Genomic DNA, 25293 nt, shown 5'->3' with positions numbered 1-25293 from the left:
CTGCAATCTCCTACAGGGTAGGGCTGGGCGATATGGCCTAAAATCCATATCGCGATATAATTTGAAGCATGTGCGGTAACGATATATATCGCGATATATTCTTTTCTTCTGTATAACATATTTTCCACACTTAAAATCCTTTAATTTTCTCAAAAATCGAGAGTCTGCCTTATGTATGAATTCTGGTTGTGCTTACTGACCTCGAACCAATTTGGGCAGAAATCTATTAAAAATGTTTTAGTACAACTTTGATAAGCCGCACTGTTTGATGGATTGTCAGAGCATTACGGCTGCCGTAGGGAGGAGCTTCACGGAGGAATCTGGGTCCAAAACTCCGTCAGCTTCAGGTCCCAAAGTCAAACAAACACTAAGAGTTAAAAACGGTCTAAATTATTTCATCTTTAATTAAATCATCAGCGTTACTGCTTTATCGGGTGTAACAATAACGTTTAACATCCAGGCATCCATGAAAACAGAATTTATTAAATTTAACGGAGTTAGAAGTTAACAGGAAGTTAGCTCGCTAGCTTCCACCTAAATATGATATAGCATGTTCTGACTGAGAGATTTTTGAAACTAATTCAAACGTACAGCTCTGCCAACACTTCCAACATAAATGAAGACAGAAAACTAAACAGCAGTGACGTTTGCAGGGTTACTGAAGTTGGGCTACCTGGTATATAATGATGTGCTACGTGATTGCTAGCGACACAGCTATGTTAGCATAACATTAGCACAGTGAAGCTGTAGGATGAAGCCAACTTTTTTCCACTCATTAAAAGTTAACGTGAGAGATTCTGGTGGTCAGGGACAAATGCAATCGCATAGCAGGATGCTGTACACGGGCCAAACTTCAGTCAGGAGAACAACTGAGATTATTCATCCACAATACGAGGTTAGTTATTAATATACTGCAACAACATGGGAACAGAGCAGCTGGAGAGAATTCAACATTAATGAATCAATGTTACGGAAGTGGAGGAAGCTCAGTTTTTGGCTTTCCCCATATTTCAAAAGTGCTTCATCTCTTTGCTGTGACTGTCGCCATATTTTGCAGATGATAATGGTTTTAGCCGCTGCGATGCTTTCGACCAAAACAGCCGCAGCTTGATGACATCATCAACATGCGCTATCGCGATATAGTCAAAATCTCTATTGTTGGCCAAATTTATATCGTTTCTATCATATATCGTTTATATCGCCCACCCCTACTACAGGGGACCCAAAAGTTATTCAAGTGCACCCTCACAGACGGGCATTCAAAAGACCTCTAGAACCTCTCTGCGATCTCCAGTCACACAACCACCATGAAGATTTCTAGAACACCCTCGCTCACCAGTTTAACTTTCCAGAGGATGAATAGAACCTCTTCAGTGACAACCACAACCTCTTAAAGTTCCCTCTTCACAGATAACCACTTAGGAGATGTCTCAAACCCCATCCAAAACTACACAAATCATTACTAGAACCAACATTAGCACGTCTGAAACATCCTCAGAGGCCAGCGCAACCTTCTCAAGAAAAACTAGAATCTCTTCAACCTCCTAAAGAGTATTTTCACAGAAAAATACCTCATAGACCTGTAGAACATCACCTCACAACCACCTCGAGGATTTCAGAGACCAGCATGACCTCCTAAAGGAAGACTAGAACCTCTTCGATGGCGACAAAACTTCCCTTAGCACCACAAAAGCCCACTTCACAGATAAATAGAACCTCCTAATAAACCTTTACAACCTTTAGTCATGACTAGACTCACATTAAGGACATGGAGGACATCCTCAGTAATGACTAGAGTTTCCTAAAGCTATTACCTGACAATAACTGTGGCTTCAGACCATCCAGGAAGTGAAGCTCTGAACACAATTAGCATCTGTGTGTGTGGATGCAGTATTTATATAAGGATATGGGAAACAGCGACACAGAGTAGGTGTAACTAAGTAAAGGTTTTCAGTCTTTAATGCTTTTCTGTTGTTGTTTGGACATAAACTGTACTGAGTCATCATCAGTACAACACAGAGCAGAACATGTAAAAACATGCAGAGGAAACAGCAGCTGATTGTCCGGTGGCTCATTCACGCTGTGAGCCGAGTGGGAGACGAGGGTTAAATGTTCCTGATTAACTCCTCTGATGCTGATTTTAATCAAACTGCTGTTTAAGCAGCGAGCTGCAAATTCCTCAAACACCCACAAACCCAGAAGACGAACAACAACAGCAGAAAAGAGACAGAGACGGACGGCTGCTGGACGGACGCAGAATCAAGAGTTTGTGTTGCTGAACGCTGCTTATCTGACCATCTGCATTACTTCCTGTCTCGGGCTTTGATGTTGCAGTGCACACTTTCAGGCCTGTTTACATCATTATTACATTAACTTCCATTCATTTCCTGGACACTTATCCTTAAACCATAACCTAAACGAATCCGTCAAAAACAAGTAACTCGACTGACCACAGCGACGCATCCATCTTAAAAATATTCTGCTTCAGCAGTTTAAACTAAAAGTCACGTTTCCAGCTGAAACCGGTCACGCTACAGTACCAATGGTGTCCATCATAACAATGATATCCTAACAACATTATACAGCAATTACATCCAACCAGGAAGCAGTTTGTCCAGCGTTGTCCAATCAGGGGGCAGTCGTTGGAACCACAGAGCTCGTTCAGGTTCTGATACCCGATAATTGACTGTCGTTGGGCATTAGATCATCTACACTTACATAAACCTGCTTACAGCGCTGCGAAAAAGCATTTTTACTGTTTCTTTTTTTGCTATTTGTCACTTTTATGTTTCTCAGATCATCGAATAAAATGTAATATTAGACGACCATGACCTGAATCACTTTGTCACAATTAATTCAATTCAGTTTTATTTATACGGCGCCGAATCACAACAGCAGCCACCTCGAGGTGCTTTACAGTGTAAGGTAGACCCTACAATAATACATACGTGGTATGTTATGAGGTAGTTTTCCTAACAACTTAATTCATCATTTAAAAACTGTGAAAGAAGCTCCCACAGAGGCTGAACATGCAGTTCCTCTAACGTCCAGCAGGGGCACCAGCAGTGAGGCAGTCCCACAGACGTCCACATTATAATCTGACAGCAGAAATAAACATATTTACAGCCTGATACACAAACTGTTTGGCCCTGTGTTGCTGAGCTGATCGCTGTCTGTGAGGCTTCACCACCGCTAATCGTTTCACAACATGGAAGCAACCAAAACGCTGTGAAAACTCCCAGAAAGCCATGGGTGAAGTCACATGGTTACGTCCGTGTTTTTTCTGTAGAAAACATCATTTTTATTCTGTAAGGGAGAACGTGTCACAATCCATCCTCCTGCTGCTGTGGAGTCTTTATCACACCGGTGGTATGTTAGCAACGCAACTATCAGAGATACCCATCTGTCCTCGTCTGTCCTCCTTCCTCCACCTCATCATCATCACTTCCTCCTCCTCCTCCCGCTGCTGCTCTCTGGAGACTGAGCTAATAGACTGTTTACATTTTCTGTGTTTGTGTCTTTAAAGTATCCACACCAACAATTTTAACATTTTTCTGCCATTAAGTCAGATTGTTTCCTGACCTCATGTGCTAATCGCTGACTAAAAGGAGTATTCTGATGTTTCCCAGCTCCTCCTGGTAGCGCTCAGTCTGAGGTACAAGACCTACTCAAAATTTGTAGAAAAAACTTTAAATTAGCTCTGAAAACAGGAAATAGATTTTACTTGTTTCCCATTAATCATCCCATGACCTGGTGACCTCTTGGGGGGGCTGTCCCTATTTTAAAAACCATCATCTACTATATATAACGTAGATAAAACAGCCCCAATGGGGACATACTGCTGATGCATTTACTGCAAAACCTGTACTTCAGTTACACAAAGCTGAACATACTTTGCAAAGTGGGTACTGGTCCCAGTTAGCAGCAGGTTAGTGGTGAGGTGGTCAGCCTCCAGCTGGAAGCGGGTCAGTTTGAGGAAACAGCAGCGCAGTAATGTAAATGTTTCTGCTCTGTTGCCAGCCAGATTAAAGAAAGCTGCTCCACACCCTGCTGCACACATGTTTGTACTTCTGTGATTGTGAGGACCTTCTGAGGCCTTTCACGGCCCCCTAACCTAAACCTCTTTTTAACCTGAACCCTTAAACTAAATCCAAACCCACAAACGGGCCTTTAAGAGTTTGTCCTCACAACACAGAAGGGTCCTTAAAAAGTCAATAAATACATAGGTCCCCACAAAGATAGCTGTGCAAGTACCCACACACAGGCGGTGAGGAGAAATCCTGTCTTTCAGATAATTTTAGGGTTTGGTTTTCATGGTAAAGTAACTTAAATCACTTTCAGCTTTTTCTAAACTTTTCAACTGGAGCCAGTTATAGCAGCATCATGGCCCTTTTCCTTCTGTCAACACTTCCTTTGATTTAAAGCTGCTTTGGCCACAAATACATACATGCTCATATACAGAGTGTTTCTCACATGATACAGAAGATAAATTAAACTGTTAGAGAACAGCATGGCTTTTTGCTGTTTATTTATACCGATTTTAATGGTAAATGGCCAAATTGGTCAAACTTAGAACTGTTATTGTCAATGCACAATGAAATTAGGTAAAAAGCTGTAAGATGAGTATTTAAAGAGTTTAGTAATAAAGTAACAAGAATGAAAACAATCCACATTAAAAGTGACTAATAGATGTAGAAGAATCATAAATTTTATTGGGTAAAAAACAGCTGCTGCGTTCACATGGCTACTGTTATGGTAAATGGCCTGTATTTGTATAGCGCTTCACTAGTCCCTAAGGACTTCAAAGCACTTTACACAACCTGTCATCCACCCATCGGTGATGGCAGCTACATTGTAGCTACAGCCACCCTGGGGCGCACTGACAGAGGCGAGGCTGCCGGACACTGGCGCCACTGGGCCCTCTGACCACCACCAGTAGGCAACAGGTGAAGCGTCTCACCCAAGGACACAACGACCGAGACTGTCGGAGCCGGGGCTCGAACCAGCAACCTTCCGATTACAAGGCAAATTGTCAACTCTTGAGCCACGACCGCCCCAGAGAATTTAAACTATCTAATCAACCAGTCATTTGAAATCAAGTCTATGACCACCATCTAAATATTTTATACACAATACAACACGAGCCTGAGGTTAGTTTGATTTGTTCATAACTACAAAAGTAAAACATCCCAAAATAATAAATATAGTACAACTCATAACAACTCACAGCTGACCTCTAGTGGTCACATGAGTCAGCAGCCAAAATATCAGCGTATATATATTAATATGATAGACAAACATGGAAGTAAACATAAAAGCTGCATATCAGGTAATGCTAGCTAGCTCAGATACTTGCTAATAAGTAACATCCAGTCAGAATCCCTAACTTTCTCTTACTGGATTGGTCTGTTACTACAGTGACCTCACAGCAGCTGTATTATTGGTCTGATGATGTCATTAAAATGCTCCGAAAGGCTCCAACAGCACAAACACGGTCCAAAGGTCCAGTTCAGGTGATGCTAGCAGACAGCTAGCAGCTACAGCCACCTGCGTCACCATCCACCTGTCAGTCATAGAGGCCACGCCCCTAATAATGCAAACCTTAAACCTTTTACAGGTGACCTATACAACCCACCACAAATATACCTACAGAGACCGAACAGTTTATATCGAGCTGTAAAAGTGTTTATTACTGCTGTAAAGTTTTAACATGGGAGTCTATGGGGACCGACTCGCTGCTGCCCCCGGTGGAAACTGGAGGAACTGCAAGTTTTGGCTCTGGTAATTGCTGAGTGCTTAGTTAGTACTTTATTACAATTAGTTTTAACATTTTTTTCCACGTGATATGAAAGACAAAAGAATACGTGGATGTTAAACACATTAAAGGAAAGTTTCAAAGTAAATCTCCATTTGTAATCAGATTACATCTGAAACATGCATGCTGTATGATTTCATACATGTGAAACATTTTTAAATATAAAAAACAAATATCAGGTAAGGTCAGGTTTCATGTGTGGATGAGTTTTATGCCTCTGTCGTTATTCCTGAAACATCTGTAAGACTGGGTCACGGTACCTTTCTCTTTGTCCATGTCGGTCGTCTCAGTGTCTGCTGATCCTCAGGCTCATATCTCTGCTGAAGAATCCAACATCAAACGGCAAACAGATTTCCTCCTGTTTCCTCCTCCCTGAACTCCCTCTATCTGCTCTGTGAGAAGCAGTTTGAGTTCTGCCAGGCGAGTCTGTCTGAACGCGTCTGTGACCTCAGCACAGGAGGGAGGAGAGAGAGGGCGGGCCAGCGCTCTCATTATGCACGGGCATGCACAAAAACACAGAGAAACCTTAAATACAAAGTCACTTTAACAATGTGCCCACTGTTATCATCCAGTACACAAACACATTTAGAAAATACACAAGAAGAAAAATATCTGCTAATATTCTGGCTTTAAGGGTTTCTTCAGTGATGGTCCACAAACTAAAGTAATAATAATAATAATAATAATAATAATAATAATAATAATAATAATAATAATAATAATAATAATAATAATAATAATAATTCCACAGCTATCAGAAAATCGAGGGAGAGCAGCTGGATTACAAAATTACTCAGGCCTCTTTTTATTTAGAAATATAAGTTATTCTTCTACTTGAGAATATCCTGTAATTTACTTGTATTAAACCAAGTTTATGTTTTCAATAAATATAATGTATGTTTTCATTTGTCCAACTGTATTGACAAAATCCATCCTCTGCTGCTTCCGCTTGTCAGGGTCGCGGGGGTGGTAGAGCCTATCCCAGCTGTTGTGGGCCGAGAGGCAGGACACAAACTGGAGTGGACACCAGTCTGTCACGGGGATAACACAAAGAGAAAGACGACCATTCACACCTATGGGCAATTTAGTGTTTCCACCTGACCCCACTAACTCCATGTCTTTGGAATGTGGGAGGAAGCCGGAGTTCCTGGACAGAACATGCAAACTCCACACAAAAAGACCGCGGCCTGATGGTGGAGCCTAACTCAGGACCTTCTTGCAACATTAGAAGCTCATTTTATTCAGTCAAACATTATAAAAATAACAACATATGACCTCTGTGAACCCCATTAGGAGTTAAAGGGTAAAGGAACCCTTCTGTTTCTGACTTCAAACCTGCAGACAATCGTCACATTTTTCAGTGTTTTTCATTGTCACAGTAATTTGGTAACATATATCTATAGAAACAAGAGCTTCTGTTAACTAATTTGGGTCACTTATTTAAAAAAAAAAAGAAAAAGAAAAATGTAAATAAATAAAGTTACAAACGGGACGGTTGGGTGTGTCTAAATCCCCTTCTCGTCCGCTGGGCGGCAGTAGGAAGCTGTAAGTCTCGCGATACTACCTCTTTTCTCCTTGATGAGGAAGAGTCGCGGAAGAGGTAGAAGATTTTCCTGACGGCTCAGCAAGCGACCCGTCAAGTTAGATAAAACTACCCGGCGAACCAGCGTTTTAAGCAGCTTTACAGGTCGGATAGACACCCGGACTGAAGGTAAAACACAGCGACGTGTAACGCCGCCTGTGTGATTGGTTTATTATTCGGTTGTTTTTACTGTAAAAGCTTCAGAAAGTGACCTCCTGCCGTTAGCGTTTAGCTGTTAGCAAGGCGTAGACAGCAGTGCAGCTGTTAGCCACTTAGCTCCAGGAGTGGAGCTCCAGGAGGGCTCGGGGGACTCCTCGGGGGGTACCTGTGGTTGAGCCGTCAGCGTTTCATACGTGTGATGAGGATGAAAGCTTCCTCTCCGCAGGGCTGTCACGGTGTTTAAAGCTAACGCTGGGCTCGGCGTTAGCTTCTGCTAGCTCAGCCGGCTGCTTCCTTCTCTGAGCTGTTTGCGTCTCACTCGGTGTGTTTGGAGGCTCCGACCGAGCTCAGAGGATCACTGTGACCGGGCTCAGACCGAGGGTGGAGCCCCGTGTTTGAGCTCAGGTTCTCGGTTTAAACCAAACACATTCTTTGTTTTCTCTCCGCAGGATCACGATGACAGCCGCACCTTACAACTACTCCTACATCTTCAAATACATCATCATCGGTGAGTGACCCGAGCTCCAGCTCCTGTGTTTACTCCCGCAGCTCTGCCAGAGCAGCTTTGCATGAGTCCGTTTATAATAACCGTTCTGTATCCGTGACCGCTGCCGCTCCTCCTTCAATTAAAGCCCGGTCTCTTCTGATCGGAGGCCTCCGGAAGCTTGCAGAAGTGCAGAACCTGGCGCTGGTAAATGTGGAGTGTCTGCAGCGGGTGCAGATATTAGATAAAGACGATGTTGAGCTGTGACTCATGCAGCGCTGCTCTGGTAAAGTCCAGGAGTGAAACTCTGAACGGTGAATGAGCAGAAACACTTCAATCACGGGGAGAAAAACGCTTCATCCGGGTGTTTCCTGATCACTGTCACGCCTTGGTGGCCGACCTCACCTGTGTTTGTCTGTCTGCAGGTGATATGGGAGTCGGGAAGTCGTGTCTGCTGCATCAGTTCACAGAGAAGAAGTGTGAGTGCTGCTTTTCTTATTCTCCTTGTTTACTGAAGTTTAAGAATAGAATAGAATAGAATAGAATAGGCTTTTATTGTTGTTATACATGTATGATGAAATTGTGAGTTATGGATATTTAAAATTTACCACCACTGTTTGGGTATGACGGGGCAAAGTGGAACAGCCTGTGTTTCTAGGTCTTTTATTTTGAAAGGCAAGCAGCGGAAAATCAGTTCAGGCTGACTTTTAGTCTTTTTTATAATAATGTCAAGTTTGTTGATTAGTCTTAGCTAATCGGCTCTAGTTTATCATATAAATATCTTAATAATGATCAAGTGTCAAGTTCATAAATATCGATTTATTTTTTCTTCATTTTGATGTAACCGTAACTTTGGAAACATTTAACAGGATTTCTTTGAATTGATGAACAATGTAAATAGATGAGCTTTTAGCATTCAGTTTGTTATGCTGGGAAAAAAACAAAAAGCGACTCATGAAATTCATTCTGATAACAGATTTCGTGTGTTTGTCCCTGAGACAGCGACAAACATTTTTACCTTTACTTACCTGTTGGTGACCACTGCCTGTCCAATTCCTGTGTGTGTGTGTGTGTGTGTGTGTGTGTGTGTGTGTGTGTATGTGTGTGTGTGTGTGTGTGTGCGCTGCAGTCATGGCAGACTGTCCTCACACCATCGGGGTGGAGTTCGGGACGAGGATCATGGAGGTCCACGGGCAGAAGGTGAAGCTGCAGATCTGGGACACGGCGGGTCAGGAGCGGTTCAGGGCCGTCACCAGGTCCTACTACAGGGGGGCCGCCGGGGCCCTCATGGTCTACGACATCACCAGGTACCTAGGCAGGCGAGGGTGGATGGAGGAGGAGAAATCTGTGTCCTGTTTACTTAAAGGGACAGTTCACCATAAATGTGAAACTCTGGTTGCTCCGTCCTGTCGAGCTGCTAATTCAGCACTTTGTTGTTTGTGATCACAAACTGATAAAAAGACAAAAACCAACAAAGAAATCAGATATGCAGTGAAGATCATTTCATACAAAACAAAACATGCATGAAATGAATGTGAGTTTCTGTCCAAGCAGAAAAAGAACCGTTAGATGAATAATAAATGATGAATGTGAAGTCATGTTAGATTCAATACATCAGTTAAAACAAACAAAGTAAACTGATAAAAATGGAAGTGATCCACAGACGCTCAGGTGAGCGGCTTCACGTTGGAACTATTTTCTTTCTACAGTCTACATTCGCCAGTTATATCACTGCAGGAGGAAGTGAGCACTGAGGCATGAGGAACTGAGCATTATCTCTGTGCTCAGCTTTTTTTGTTTTGGTGGATCTGAAACATCCTTGAAAGAGTAGTTGTCAAACAGCTAACAGATCATCTGCAGAGGAATGGTTTATTTGAAGAGTTTCAGTCAGGTTTCAGAGTTCATCACAGCACAGAAACAGCTTTATTGAAGGTTACAAATGATCTTCTTATGGCCTCTGACAGTGGACTCATCTCTGTGCTTGTCCTTCTTGACCTCAGTGCAGCATTCGATACTGTTGACCATAATATCCTATTAGAGCGATTAGAACATGCTGTAGGTATTACAGGTACTGTGCTGCAGTGGTTTGTATCATATCTATCTAATAGACTCCAGTTTGTGCATGTAAATGGAGAGTCCTCTTCACACACTGAGGTTAATTATGGAGTTCCACAGGGTTCAGTGCTAGGACCAATTCTGTTTACATTATACATGCTTCCCCTAGGCAGCATCATTAGAAGACATAGCATACATTTACACTGCTATGCAGATGACACCCAGCTCTATCTGTGCATGTATTTAAAAGTAGAATGGGAGGGAGAGCCTTCAGTTTTCAGGCCCCTCTTCTGTGGAACCAGCTTCCCGTTTGGATTCAGGAGACAGACACTATCTCTACTTTCAAGATCAGGCTTCAAACTTTCCTCTTTGCTAAAGCATATAGTTAGGGCTGGACCAGGTGACCCTGAATCCTCCCTTAGTTATGCTGCAATAGACGTAGGCTGCTGGGGGATTCCCATGATGCACTGGGTGTTTCTTCTTCACTCACTATGTATTAACAGACCTCTCTGCATTGAATCATATCTGTTATTAACCTCTGTCTCTCTTCCACAGCATGTCTTTATCCTGTCTTCCTTCTCTCTCCCCAACCAATCACAGCAGATGGCCCCGCCCCTCCCTGAGCCTGGTTCTGCTGGAGGTTTCTTCCTGTTAAAAGGGAGTTTTTCCTTCCCACTGTCACCAAAGTGCTCATAGGAGGTCATATGATTGTTGGGTTTTTCTCTGTATGTGTTATTGCAGGGTCGACCTTGAAACATTAATTGCCCTGAAGCCACTTTTGTTGTGTTTTGTGCTGTAATAACAGTGAATGTGGACGTGAGAAAAGTTCCTGCAAAGTTCCAAATTGAGATCAATTTTCTGTGGATCACACTCGTGTGTGATGCAGGGTGTAGACGGTCCCTTTGAAAGCACTCAGAGTAGTGTCATGTTTCATGTGATGAGGTTGTTGATGGAGGCCTCCACCCACTCTTGGCTGATGGTGGGCGGTAATATTTAAATCTTAGAGACTTGAAAGCAGCAGGTCGACCAAGAACCGGTTCCTTTGTAGGATTCTCGTCCAAACTAAATATTTGCCAGGCTGTGACTCTGATGGCGCCTGACGGTCGACGCTGCTGTGGACTAAATGTCAGACAAACGTTCAGAGTGTTGACTTTGTTGTTTTTGTGTGTTCAGGAGAAGCACCTACAATCACCTGAGCAGCTGGCTGACGGACGCCAGGAACCTGACCAACCCAAACACGGTGAGTGCGCCCACGCAGACTTCTGTGGCGACTCTTAAATCTTCTTTTCAGGCAGGAGAGAGAATGATTTCAAAATGGAGTCTGAAGGTTAAAGTGACCCGGAGCTGCGGCCCAGCACAGTCGTGCAGACTTGTCTGGACCGCAGCTACGAGTAAACAGTTATTACATCCCTGCTCACGTTTATGGCGGTAACGCCGAGCAGGTAACAAACAGCTGTTAAGCTGCTGTGCACAAAACATCCTTTAACCTGTGACGCGCTGAAGAGTCGCCGCTCAGTCTGCGTGTCTCCGTGTCGTAGGTGATTATTCTGATCGGCAACAAGGCCGACCTGGAGGCTCAGCGAGACGTGACGTACGAGGAGGCCAAACAGTTTGCCGAGGAGAACGGTGAGACGCTCGCACGATCAGATAAACGCTCAGCAGCAGACGGAGACTCGCTGATTTCGCTGATTTCTGCTTCCTGTTTCTCAGGTTTGCTGTTTCTGGAGGCCAGCGCCAAGACGTAAGTGCAGCGTGTTAGAGGCAGCTCGATGGTTATGATTCATTCAGAAACCCGTTCACTGAACGGTGACGTGCATGAACGTGTTTTTGGGTCTTTGTGATGACTGAGTCACGATGTTTTAATAAGTCCTGACGCGTTCGGCTTCTGCTTCTCCTGCAGAGGCGAGAACGTGGAGGAGGCCTTCCTGGAGGCAGCGAAGAGGATCTACCAGAACATTCAAGATGGCAGCCTGGACCTGAACGCCGCCGAGTCGGGAGTCCAGCACAAACCTTCGACGCTGCAGGGGGGACGCCCCAACGCCGACAACCAGCCAGCAAAGGAAGGCTGCAGCTGTTAACCTTGAACAGAAAGTACGACACACGGACTCCGCCGGGCACTAACACTCACACCCAGAACCAGTCCACACTCATCATCGGCGCTGTCCACCCGCCGTTTTCTAATCCAAAGCAAGATTCAGCAACCCTCCATCCGCTCGAGACTTTACCAACTCTGACCCGATCCTGAAAACCAAATCTAGAAGCACATCTCTGCAGCGTGAACCGGCTCAGAAAGGCTCCCAGATCAGGACCAACCGAGGCGGCGACCTCATCCAAAACCAGTCTGAGCACAGCGTCAATCTGGCCTGAACCACAACGCTTTCATCTCAAACCAGAGCACTCCCCCAAACTGGGCGCTCTCCCCACCGCGTCTCCATCGAGGATGCTTCAGCTCACGTGCATTAAAAACCTCCTGCAGACTCGATCAGGATCATGAGTACGCCACGTTTGCTTCCTTATCAACAAACCAATCGGCGCCATCGATCAGACCGACCCAGACAAACGGCCGCAGCAGGACGTGACGGTGAACGCTGGCGATCACGGAGGACTCCTGTCAGTCAGCTATGGCGTGCGGCGTGGACTGAGTCCAGAGTAGGGTCGACTGATTCCGACTAAAGTGAAGGTTTCACAGGTTTAGCATCTTTCCTTTTTTCACCCACAAGTAAAACGTTTAAATTCAGACAAACAAAAACCAAATTGGGACAAAATGAAATTCAACATAAGCAGACTCGTCCAGGTTCCCAATTCTGACTTACGTTCAAACTCCACCCCTCGGTTCGCTCTGCCCGGATATCTCGGCTCACCTGGGATGTTCAGCTGAAACGTTGTGAGCTTGTAGACAGAACCGGAGCGCAGGCCAGCGGACGTTTGTCACCTTCAGGACCAAAGACGGCACCTCAGCACCGTGAAGCTGGAAACTGACTGAAGGAGCCTCTGAGCTCCTGCAGAAATCCACCTCTGTTATTTTAGGAAGCAGAAGCTGAGAGAGCAAAGAGAAAGGAGCTCCTGAAGATCGAGTCGTGACGGCGTTTTAGCTTTTATTGGCTCTTTCTGTCTGCACGACGCCAGTACAGCTGCCAGGTTTTTCACCACTGCTGTGTAGCATGAAAGTCATTTGAATGCATCGTCTGAATGCATAAAAATGACTAAGTTCCCTTCTCCCAGCTCCAAGGGAGGAAAACAGTGACAGGAAAGAGGTCGGAAGGTCGGTTAGAAACCATCGAATGAGACGGTCTGCGCCTGCAGCTCCACCCACACAGCCACCCTTTCCCTTTATGAAGTCTGGAACTGATGTGAGTCTCGGTCGCTCTGTGAGGGATGAAGAAGCCGAGCGTCTCTCCGGCCTCGCTGGATCAGTTCAGGATGGATTTTTATTAAATGCCTTTATTATTTTCTTGTTTCTGTTTTTGGTTTAACCAAATAAATACAGGATGTTCCCACAGCTCCCCCTTGTGGCCATTGTGTTTGCATTGTTGAGCCAGGATTGCACTTTATCACTGTGCTTTCTCTGGTTTCCGCCGCGCTGCTGTGGAGACGTCACTGCTTCAAACGTCACGTAGACGCCAGCGAGCGTCTGAGGGAGAATTTGCTTTGTGATGATGATGCCTTCATGGTTTCTGGATCTACTGTTTTCCTCTTTGAAAAATCATTCCTGCACTAAAAGCTTCCCAAAGCTCCGAGTGAAGCTCTGCCAGATTTCATTTCACACTTTTAAACCACCAAAGTCTGTGAGCAGTAATGGGAGGGGAGCAGCGTTTTCATTTAGTTTTAAAATGGATCAGTTAACCTGAAATTAGTCTACCTGCATTTCTGCTTATTTACACTAAAATTAACAAAATACCCGAGAAACGTTTCCTTTGAGTCCCAGAAGTGACAAAACCCGGAGATGGAGTTGAAGGTCCATAAGCCATTAAAAGTTTCACCACCAGGGGGGAGTGTTTCACCAGCAGGTGTGCTGCTGTTTAACCTTAAACCAGGCGTGGACGATGGCTCCATCCTGTGGTAAAAAGTGGTATTACACACAGTACGGCTGGCTGAGCTGGAGTCTCTTCAACATGAAGGTTTTTGCACATTTTATTAAAATTTAAAATTTTGGAACTTTTTGACAGAAATTAACAAAAAGGATCTTTGATCGTTCCTGAAATGATTACACTAATGTTTTAATTACCTTTACTGCATGTAAATCACCTGTTGTGTATTTCTACATTCCTACAGTTTTGTTGCACTTTATTTTTTGGGGAAATTGGAAAATATGACGTAAATTTTAAAACCTTCTGAGAATTTTTGTCTGTAGTATTAAAGTGAACGATGACCCAGAAAAAGTCGACTGGTTAAACCAGGAAAACAAAAGAAATGATCAATTATCCAGTTTGTGTAGGTTTAACATGGCGTCACTCAGAGCTCTTAATTGGTGAATTTTGTCGCCTCCGGGGGCGCCGTATGGTCATCGTGTCACTGCTCGCGCCGAGGTCACGTTATACGTAGTAAAAACGTCAACCTCAGCATCTGGGTGTGACGCGTCCACATCTGTCTGAACGGGGCACGATCATGTGACTTTACCCTCTGCTGTCGTCTGATTGGTGGACAGCAGCGCGCTCCAACTATGAGTGATTTAACAATAAAACCTTTATGCGGTGAAAACAAACACGAAGCGTTTCAGGCGTCCTGTGTTTGTTTTTTTCCTGATCGACCCCAAAATAAAGAAAACCCTGAAAGTTTGTTTTTACTCTGCAGTGACCAAAAAGTCTGAGGCGTCGCCAGGACGGCGCCTTCAGCTTCCCTCGCCAAAGCGCTCAGCATCCAAAACTATTACACAGACTTCTGATGCAAAATGGGAAAACGTTTATGGAATGGCCTCGGTCGTTACGCTGTTCAGTCTTAATTTCTATTAATGAGAAGACGATGCAGCGAAATCAGGTTAAACTACAGCTGACGTCCTTTTATTTCTCCGTGTCTGATCAGCCTGAGGGAGGCGCTGCTGTTTGGCTGAAGCATGTGCAACTATAACAGTGAGGTGGAGATCAGGTGATGGAGTCGCTGTTTTTCTGTCTGTTCATTTTTCAGAAATCTGCTAAAATTAAAAAAGCTTTTTCTGATTTTGATTGTTTGCAATGATTCTGTTCAGCTGAAGCTGTTTGTCCAACTGTGGAGACGCAGTTCTTTGTAAATAAACTATATATATGCTGTATATACGCCGATGACTCACTGCTCTTGTGTTCAACTGTAATTCTTCTGTCTGCCTGCAGAGGGCAGTGCTTCGGACTTTTCTCAGTTAACATTAAATTCACTTCCAACTAAAATTCTCTGCATTCAAAGTTGACATTTTTTCCATATTTTTATTTCAAACATAAAAATGTTTACAGGGTTAGAAAAAACATTCGCGTCCGTCTCCTCTCCGTTAGCGCGGCGAGCAGAAAAGTCGTCGTTCGCGTCACTGTGGGTGCTTCCTCACGTAATATTCTGTTTTCGGCTCCACTTCCTGCTCATGTTTAAAGTGAAAGCAGCAGTCATGTGATCACACGCGCAGCGAGTCATGGATTCGTCTTTAAAGTGTGAAACGGGAAAATTCATTCTGATCAGGCTGTTTGATTATCAAGGCCAATTAATCAATATTGTGATCAGCTGCGGGCCTATCAGTGTCTTTCTGTGCTGGTCACATGACTTCCAGCCGAGCGAGACTTTAAACATGTCGGACAATCCCCTCAGCTATGTAATGTTGCCGTGGTAACACACGGTGAGGGAGCGAGGGGGGCGTGTCCTCGGCAGTCAGAGTTTGCGTCGAGGCCACAGCGTCACTACGTGGCTCTGCTCTTGGAGGCGGGCTCTGTCTCCTGCTCGTACTCGATCTCCACGTACGCTCGCTTCTTTCCTCGCCGCCCGAGCCGTTTGCCGGAGATTTGCCTTTAGACCGCGAAGCCTTCGTCTGCACCTCCATCTCCTCTTCTTCCTCCTCGCTGGACGCGGTCCTGCTCCTCATCGCTGCTCGTCTTCAGCTCGTTCATGTCCTGCAAGGAGGAAGTCCAGTTAGTGTAACAGTCAAACAATCGCATTTAAAGATCACGCCAGCAGAGCGGCGACCGACGTCTGAAAGGACAAAACTGCGTTAACGCGTCTCTGGATTCTGACTTCCTGCTCCTCTCCGACTCAACTTCCTGTTTAATTCAGTCCGACCTGAAAGCAGTTCATCAGACTTCAGTCGCCCCCTGCTGGTCACTAGAGAGAAGACTTACCTCGAAGTCGCTCAGGTCGCTCTCCTCCACTTCTTCTTCTGCTACGAACTCTCTCTGCCCGACGTCCTGCACACACACACACACACGACATCCTTTCAGAATAAAGTTTTACAAACATTGTTCAGCAGCTGGTGTAGTAACAGCTGCCTCAATCACCTCGTCGTCGTCCTCCTCCTCCTCCTCTTCCTCCTCAGACTCGCTCTCCTGGTCCTGCTGCTCCAGCGCTCGGTCGAAGGCGTGCACGGGGAAGTTGTAGATGTCTCCGTACTGAAACACAAACATAGACCGTGAGTTAAACCGCACGATCGTCCTTGGCGTGCGAGCAAGCCGGTCGCGATTGGCGTCGTACCGTTCCTGTTTAAGTCGCTCCAGCAGCTCCTTCTCGATGGCGTTATCCAGCTGAGCCGCAATCAGAGCCTTCTCCTAAAAAAACACCAACAAAGAAGAGACGGCCGTCAGAGCTCCTGTTTTTTCTTAAGATGGAACATTTCCTCAGCTTTGGTCATTTTCTGTGTTCTGCTCAAACAGAAGGAACAAGGAACGCTGGGATATCGTCGGCAGGTCAAAGGTCACGATGAGATGAACTACAGAGGAATGAGCAGTGCTTCTGCTTTTGGTAACTTTTAGCAAATGTTTGCATCATTTTATTTTATAAAGTTCAGACAAAAGGAAAAAATCCTGAATCCTCTAAACAGGAGCTGCCAGCAGCTTTTAAGGTGGACCGTCCAGATTCTGCGAATCAGTCATTCCGCCTTAAATATCAGTTCGACGGCTGTTCCTCTTCAAAGCGAGGGAAGAATTCCAGCCGGACTTTATTCAACGTGAACGTTCCCACTCTGGAAAACTGAAACTTGGCTCCTAATTTGTAAGGAAAATGTGACCTACGACCTCTCGTAGTCTGACTGCAGCTCTGTTAGGTGGTCAAACGCCACCTTTGGGTGTGGTTAAAAGTCTCACCTCCTTCCTCCTCTCTCTGGTCTCCACCTTCCTGCTGAGAGGAACCAGCTTCCTCCTGAAACACAGACAAGCAGGATGAACGCGGCGGGACTACACACCAGCTTCCTACTCGCAGTACTCGCAGTACTTTGTGTACTGCAGTACGGTCTGAGTACTCACTGCCTTTTGAGGACCAGCTTGCGCATGCGGATCAGGTACTGGGTGATTTTAGTGAACCTCTGTTTGCATTTGTGTCGGATGAATCGAGGCCAGTAGATCAAGTTCTCATCGATCTGTTCCAGAGCCTTCTCATAGTTCTTACTGAGCTTCACCTGCGCACACACACACAGACACACACACACAGACACACACACACAGACACACACACACACAGACACACACAGACGCGCACACACACACACAGACACACACACACAGTTTTTGTCGTGAGTTAAAATCTTGTAAACTGAAGTTAACGTCTTTTACACCAGATTCTTTAAACCGTGTCGAGAACGTCGGGCCATCGTCAGGAGACGCGACGTCTCCGTGTCTGGTGATCCGAGTGACATAATCCCACTTTAGCCGCTCACCTTCTCCCACATCCTGGCAGGAAAAGCCGCCCCTCTCGATGACCTTCATGTAGAGGAAGCACTGACCTGAAACACAAATGTTCCTCGTGTTACTCCCAAGACCTGCTGACCTGAGATCTGCCGGTCAAGCTGATGAGAGCGAGCGAGGACTCACCTTTCTCCTCCCTGATGGTAGCGTACTGGCTGTTGGCGAGCGGGCAGGACGCGCGGTTGCACAGACCCGTGACGTTGTACTCATTCCGGCAGAAGTTCTGACTCTTGGTCCTGGACAGAGAAACGAAGACGTGACACGGCTCAGAGCTCGTCAATAACACGAGTCGATAAATCCAAGCCGAGCGTGACTTACTTCACTTTGAAGGAGCAGAACTGCGTGTTTCCAATGATGTCCCAGATCACCTGCAGGGGGCGATCACACACATCCCGTCATCCTTACACTGATGCACATCACTGCTGCCTCAGTTTCTTTTTATGATTTTATTTAATTATTCGTCACTGAACTTTGAGAGACTTCACCATTAGACTTACTATTTATTTCATTTTGTCGTGTGAATAATTTATTTTAGCACTTTTCTGCTTACTATTTTAGTGTTGCGTGCTGAGCTTTTGTTAAGTCTGACTACAGTTCGTCTTTTTCCTCCATGTGGAGCCTGATGGTCTTTACGACACACGGAGAAGAGAATGATGGGTAACTGTGGCCGAAGTGAGGTCCACGCAGGTTTGTGACTGACTCCGCTTTGCTTCATGATGTAGAGATCGGAGTGTTTGCTGGAAAACTAAAAAACTTTAAAACTGATTTTATTTAATGGAATTTGGCGTGACCGGAAGATCCGGCTAGTATTTAGCCTGGTGATGTGTTTAAACGCGTATTTTATCTCCGGATAAATGAGTACAGTTCAGCTCATGGTTCCTTTAAACTCAGGAGCTCTCACCGGCCAGCTAGCGTTAGCACGCAGAGCTAACAGCGCTTCTCAGCGGCTTTAAAAGCGCTTGTGACACTTACGTCGTCGTGCTGCATTTCCGGGTCCTCTCAGAGCGGGTCGTCTCGTCAGATATAATAAACTTAAATAAGTTCCGATCACGGCGTGAGGCTTTTTCAGCAGACCTGGAACCACATGGACGATCAGGGCGACACCATCTGTGTTTGGACAGAAATCGCATCCGGAGTGACGTCACCCGGAAGAAACATCGCGAGACTTCGAGATGTAACGTGTGTTGTAGATGTTATTATTACTTAGCGCGTGATTGGGCTGCTGCTGAATAAAGATGATTGAATAGAGATTAAAAGCGGAAAGCACTGGAAACAGAGAAGCCTCCATCAGCATGCACCCGGCCAGGTGGAGAATTTCATCTACACCTCCCATCTCCCGTACAACCACAACTAGAAGTTCCACTCATGACAGGAAACACTTAAACACATCACCGAGACGTTACTGGTGGAGCTCAGCTTGACTTCAACATTTAGGTGGAGGTCGCAGCAGGCCTGCTGTGTGCTGAGTTCACTGACCCACTTCTGCACTCAAACAAAATGACTCCTGTTTCTCTGTGAACCCTAAAGCAGATGTTTTTGCTCTGTGGTGCATTCAGGTTCACATGATTGTGGTTTAAAGAGTTGTTGTGTAGCCTGTAAAGGTGTTTGTAAGTAAAGACCACCAGACTGGGACGTGACACCTAACCCACCACCCACTCCGAGTCTGTGGCTGAGCTGTCATTCAAAAACATTGACTGGGATTCTGTTTATGTGTATTTATCATTAAATAACTGAGACAAAACTACAGCACCGACAGTAAAAAGCATGTTTACAACTAAAGAAAGTGTCACAACTCAGAAAACTACACTATTACTACAAACATGTTCAAGTACAGAACCTGAGATAGAACTGTGTAGAGTAGAACATCATTGCAGGCGCATCCTGATCAGCAATAACATGGAACATTGACTAATGTTCCGCATCTCACAAATACTTCTTGTCAAGGTCAGACGGGCTGAGGCGCATGCGTAACAAGAAGGCTGCACCTTACACGGATAGTCCGTGAACGCACCAATCATCATACTTCTTGAACAAGAAGGATCATACTACAGCGCACGCGCTCTGAGGCTTTATGGAGCGGCTCCAGCGCTCTGAGTGACGGTGCTCCTCTTCACGCGAGCGTTTCTCTCGACTTCATCAGCTCACTGCGCAAACTCCGACAGCGCGGCACGCAAAAGGTTTTAATGTTTCTGAGCGGAGAAACGTGAGAACAGCACGGGTTTCTGGTCTGACGGGAGCGATGCATTCTGGGAAACACCGCGGTTCAAATCAGCTCTGCAGCGACCCCAGCGCTCTGGAGGGGAGCTGCAACATAAAAACACAAGACTGAAGTTTAATGTCATAGACACCGCAAAACACAAATGGTTACGCTGAGCAATCAAATTGTTACTTTGCGAGTTCCCGTCAAACAACTAAATAAACAACTAACTAATATAAAGAATAAATGTAGCACTTATGTGTTTATGTGCACAAGGGTGTAGCTAAAATTAGTAGTTATGCAACACAGTGTTAAGATATTCAGAATGTGCAAATATTAAAACTGTTTATGTTGTATGAAGTTGTGTTATATTGTATATAAAAGTTCACAGTTGCAAATTTACAGGTCTGGTTATTGATAGACAATCACAGTTCGACAGTCAGTGATTCAGTAGCCTGATGGCCTGTGGGTTGTCCTGACTTTCACACTCCTGTAGCGTCTGCCAGATGGCAGGAGTGTGAACAGTGTGTGCTGTGGGTGCGTCCCTGTCCTGAGTGGGGCTGTTCTCGTACCACACTGATGGAGTTTGTCAGGATACTCTCAACTGTTCATCTGTAAACATTGCTGAGAAGTTTGGAGGTTAATCCTAATTTTCTCAGCTTCCTCAGGAAGAAGAGTCGTTGTTGAGCCTTCTTGATGATCTGCTGTGGTTATGGGTCCAGGTGAGATCCTCACTGATGTGGGTGCAGAGGAATTTGAAGGTCTTCACCCTCTGGACGTTTTAGTGCACAGGCATATTAACAAATCAGACACAGAAAAGAGGAACTGAGTAGAAGAAGTTTGTTTGTAATGGAACTGTGTGTGACGTCTGAAGTAGAGATGGACCGATCCGATATTACGTATCAGTATCGGTCCGATACTGACCCAAATTACTGGATCGGATATCGGTGAGAAATAAAAAATGTAATCCGATCCATTAAATATCAAAAAAGCACCTCACAAAACTTGCTACACGGCGTAACTCGGCTCATAACCGTAGCACGTAGCAGCAGTATGCATCACGTGATAGAGCGGCTGTGTGTATTTGTAGCCTCAAACCAGCATTTCATCTATGAGGAAGTTTTCCCAGAGAGAAGTAAAGCAAGTGTGTAAGTTCATCTCTGAATGTTTGTAAAGCGTTACCACGTTAAGCTTAACAACAGATATATGGAGCGACTGCCTCTCTCTCTCTCTCCTGCTGCTACTTCAATCATGAAACTGCTTAATGATCAGCTGATCGGCTTTTCTGTCGCGAGTCCGTCTCTCTTCTTAGTTTTTGTCTCACTTCTCACCAGAAAGAGGAAACCAGCGGCTGAACAACAGCAGCACTATTAAGCTTGATAATCTGTTGTTAGAATTTATTTAATATTATTTCTACACCAGGATCTTTTTCTACAGCTGACGTAACTGTGCAGGGGCGGATCTAGCAAAGTTTAGCCAGGGGGGCCGATAGGGCATGAACAGGGAAAAGGGGGCACAAAGAAATACTTTTCTTTCTTATTCTCATTTAAAATATCTAGCTTTTAATAAATAATTATCTGAATCTTACACCCAAAGTTTTAATCTGATGTAAAATATATAGAAGTCCATTACTGTATATAGTAACTGTTAAGTCTAATATACCCTAGTAAGCTATAGTACTTTTTCCTTTGGGAAGGTACCATCTGTGCAGTCTGCAATTCTGTTGAAGAAAGATGTTGAATCTATTTAATTATTCTTGAAAAATAATTTATTTCTGTGCATTTTCCCCCTGCATCAAATTAAATTTGATTACATCGATTAAGCATCATGAGCTGGAGGGTGGTTTGTTTGTTTTTTGCTGGGAGTTTGCAACCCTATTAGTTAGGTTGCTTAATATTTCAAATTCAAAATTCAAATTCAAATTTTTTATTTGTCACATACAGTCATACACAGTACGATATGCAGTGAAATGCTTAGACAACTGCTCGTGACCTAAAGAAAAAAAGAAAAGGCTATGAATAAGATAGGAAATAAATATGAAAATTAAAAAGGGTAAATTTAACCAGGAAGGAATAAAATAAAATAAAATATAAAAATTAAGTTAAGAATGAGATAACTGTACAACACAAATTAGAATGAAGGGTAAATTTAACTGGGAAAGAATAAGATAAAATATATAAATTAAAGTTGAAAATAAAATAACTGTACAACAAAATACACAGTATAGAAATATATAAGAATGTATGAGGAAATATAAATATAAATATACACACAATAACAGCAGCTGTACAAGAATTAACTGGAAATTAGGAATATAATGTCCAGTGTTGTGCAATCCACATTATATAGTGTCTTGTGCAGTGCAAATATGCTTAAAGTGGTTTAAGTGATGAAGTGAAAACAATGTCCAGAGTGTCCAGTGTGTGTGTAAGAACTATATGTGTGGGTCAGTCCTGTGTGGTGGTGTGATTGAGAGACCGTATCGCCTGCGGGAAGAAGCTCCTCCTCAGTCTCTCTGTGTTGGTCTTCAGGGAGCGGAATCGCTTTCCTGACCTCAGCAGAGAGAACAGTCTGTTGTTGGGATGGCTGAGGTCCTTCACGATCTTCCTGGCCTTGGTCCAGCACCGCCTGCTGTAGATTGAGTGCAGGTCAGGGAGCTCTGAGCGGATGGTGCGCTCAGCTGAACGCACAACCCTCTGTAGAGCTCGTCTGTCCTGCATGGTGCTGTTCCCGAACCAGGTTAAGATGTTTCCCGTCAGGATGCTCTCTATGGTGCAGGAGTAAAAGTTCCTGAGCACCTTGGGGGGCAGTCGGAAGTCTCTCAAGCGTCTGAGGTGGTAGAGACGCTGACAGGCCTTTTTCACCACGGTGTTGATGTGACAGGACCATGACAGGTCCTGCGTGATGTGAACTCCGAGGTATTTGAAGCTGTCCACTCTCTCCACTGGGCACTCGTTGATGACGGGGGTCTGGTAGTTCCTCTCCTGCTTAGTGCTGAAGTCCACTATCAACTCCTTTGTCTTACTGACGTTTAGAAGGAGGTTGTTCCTCTGGCACCAGTTCTCCAGATTCCTGATCTCCTTCAGGTAGGGCGTCTCGTTGTTGTCAGAGATCAGGCCCACCACGACGGTGTCATCAGCAAACTTGATGATGGTGGTGGAGCTGGTAGTGGCCACACAGTCATATGTGTACAAAGAGTACAGCAGAGGGCTCTGCTAAGTACTCTTTAAAATACCAGATTAGGAAGGATTGAGTAGGTTTAAGTTTATTAGATTGATCAGTGTTGCTGAACTATGACATATTTTGGACGCAGTGTATTTTTTACATACAGGTATAACAGAATAGCTTTAGTGTTGTTATTTATTTAAACTTGAGTATAAACTTATACAAAATGCAGCAAGATATTAAAAAAACGTTTTATCGATTAAAAAACACACTATATCGGATTCATATCGGTATCGGCAGATATCCAAATTCATGATATCGGTATCGCTATCGGACATAAAAAAGTGGTATCGTGCCATCTCTAGTCTGAAGTACAGAAATAACACCATATAAGACACATGTTGAGCGTCAAATGTTAGAGATCCTGTAACTGGTGTTTTGGGCTGTGCAGGTCTCTCTCTTCCGGAAGATGATTGAATAAAATAAATATAAATGTTTTAACACACTGAGTCGGTTTTCTCTGTCTCACGGGGACAAAAGAATCGGGGTTAATAACACATAGTGGGGCGTGCTGGTTTCTCCTCATCCTTGGGTCAACAATCACCTCCTTAGTCTTCTCAACATTTAAGGACAGATTTTCCAGGCACCAGCTGAGCCACCTCTTCACTGCAGGCCGTCTCCTCTCCAACAGTTATCAGCCTAACAATGGTTGTGTTGTCAGCAAACTTAATGATGGAGGTGTTGCTCTGGGAGGGGATGCAGTCATAGGTGAAGAGGGTGTACAGGGGTGGACTGTGCACACAGCCTTGGGGGGTCCCTGGGATCACTATCTTTGTACGTGAGGTACCAACTCTGACTGCCTGTGAGGTGCTTTTCCACCAGTCTGTTTGGGATGACGGTGTTGAATGCTGAGCTGTCGTCTATAAACAGCATTCTGCTGCATTAACGGCGTCCTCGGTAGAGCGATTCTTCCGATATGCAAACCTGCAGAGGGTCGAAAGCTTAGAAATATGGTATCTAACCAGATTCTTCCTCTGGATGGCATTACCTTGGTCTCCAGTAACACTGTGAGGAACCTTGGAGTCATTTTTGACCAGGACATGTCCTTCAACGCACATATTAAACAAATATGTAAGACTGCGTTCTTCCATTTGCGCAACATCTCTAAAATTAGAAATATCCTGTCTCAGAGTGACGCTGAAAAACTAGTTCATGCATTTATTACTTCCAGGCTGGACGACTGTAATTCATTATTATCAGGAAGTCCAAAAAACTCACTGAAAAGCCTTCAGTTAATCCAAAATGCTGCAGCAAGAGTCCTGACAGGGACTAGAAAGAGAGAGCAGATTTCTCCTGTTTTGGCTTCTTGTTAAATCCAGAATTCAAAATCCTGCTCCTCACATACAAGGTCTTAAATAATCAGGCCCCATCTTATCTTAATGACCTTGTAGTACCATATCACCCTATTAGAGCACTTCGCTCTCGCTCTGCAGGCCTACTTGTTGTTCCTAGAGTATTTAAAAGTAGAATGGGAGGCAGAGCCTTCAGTTTTCAGGCCCCTCTTCTGTGGAACCAGCTTCCAGTTTGGATTCAGGAGACAGACACTATCTCTACTTTTAAGATTAGGCTTCAAACCTTCCTTTTTGCTAAAGCATATAGTTAGGGCTGGACCAGGTGACCCTGAATCCTCCCTTAGTTATGCTGCAATAGATGTAGGCTGCCGGGATTCCCATGATGCATTGAGTTTTTCCTTTCCAGTCACCTTTCTCACTCACTATGTGTTAACAGACCTCTCTGTATTGAATCATATCTGTTATTAACCTCTGTCTCTGTCTGTGAAGGTTCTCAGTCATCCAGGTCATCGTAGTCAAAGGAGTTTGCAAAGAAAAGCGTCTGGACTTCTTTAAGTTACTTGAAGACGTTTCACCTTCATCCGAGAGGCTTCTTCAGTTCTAAGGTCAAATGGTGGGAAGTCCCAGATATAAACCTGGTGGA

At 44.5% G+C, this 25293-nt stretch overlaps 3 protein-coding genes and 1 non-coding gene across 7 annotated transcripts in view; 1 reads left to right on the top strand and 3 right to left on the bottom strand.

The window, feature by feature from the left end:
- Positions 1 to 6493, bottom strand: part of LOC146506088 (actin filament-associated protein 1-like 2) — a 67020-nt gene extending 60527 nt beyond the window's left edge. For all 4 annotated transcript variants that reach the window (XR_014877175.1, XR_014877174.1, XM_085180009.1 and 1 more), the window contains exon 1: positions 6076 to 6493. Coding sequence is in view for 2 of the 4 variants with exons in the window: in XM_085180009.1 (XP_085036135.1) it covers positions 6076 to 6091 (16 nt within the window). In the remaining 2 variants the exon portion in view is untranslated. The remainder of the gene's footprint in view (positions 1 to 6075) is intronic.
- An 876-nt stretch (positions 6494 to 7369) lies between these two features.
- Positions 7370 to 12173, top strand: LOC146506087 (ras-related protein Rab-14-like). The gene is made up of 8 exons (XM_085180061.1): positions 7370 to 7526; positions 8006 to 8064; positions 8466 to 8519; positions 9170 to 9347; positions 11269 to 11335; positions 11634 to 11721; positions 11806 to 11836; positions 11996 to 12173. Exons 2-8 carry the CDS (start codon positions 8013 to 8015, stop codon positions 12171 to 12173), a joined length of 648 nt encoding a protein of 215 aa, XP_085036187.1. The 5' UTR covers positions 7370 to 7526; positions 8006 to 8012.
- On the bottom strand, positions 11965 to 19767 carry LOC146506086 (protein MAK16 homolog). The gene is given in 12 exon segments (XM_085180047.1): positions 11965 to 16019; positions 16022 to 16111; positions 16113 to 16157; positions 16383 to 16448; positions 16539 to 16805; positions 17340 to 17394; positions 17499 to 17650; positions 17909 to 17938; positions 17940 to 17974; positions 18063 to 18172; positions 18255 to 18304; positions 18909 to 19767. Coding segments are annotated over 12 exon segments (987 nt in total). The 5' UTR covers positions 18924 to 19767; the 3' UTR covers positions 11965 to 15947.
- A 112-nt stretch (positions 19768 to 19879) lies between these two features.
- Positions 19880 to 19977, bottom strand: LOC146506085 (small nucleolar RNA U13). Its single transcript, XR_014877409.1, has one exon. It is a non-coding gene; the product is annotated as a small nucleolar RNA U13 (small nucleolar RNA).
- Between the last annotated feature and the right edge of the window lie 5316 nt (positions 19978 to 25293).

This window comes from Neolamprologus multifasciatus, chromosome 12 (assembly GCF_963576455.1).
Source record: "Neolamprologus multifasciatus chromosome 12, fNeoMul1.2, whole genome shotgun sequence".
In the NCBI taxonomy this organism is placed as follows: Eukaryota; Metazoa; Chordata; class Actinopteri; order Cichliformes; family Cichlidae; genus Neolamprologus; species Neolamprologus multifasciatus.
The sequence above is the reverse complement of the archived record's forward strand: the minus strand, read 5'-3'. Positions and strand labels throughout refer to the sequence as shown.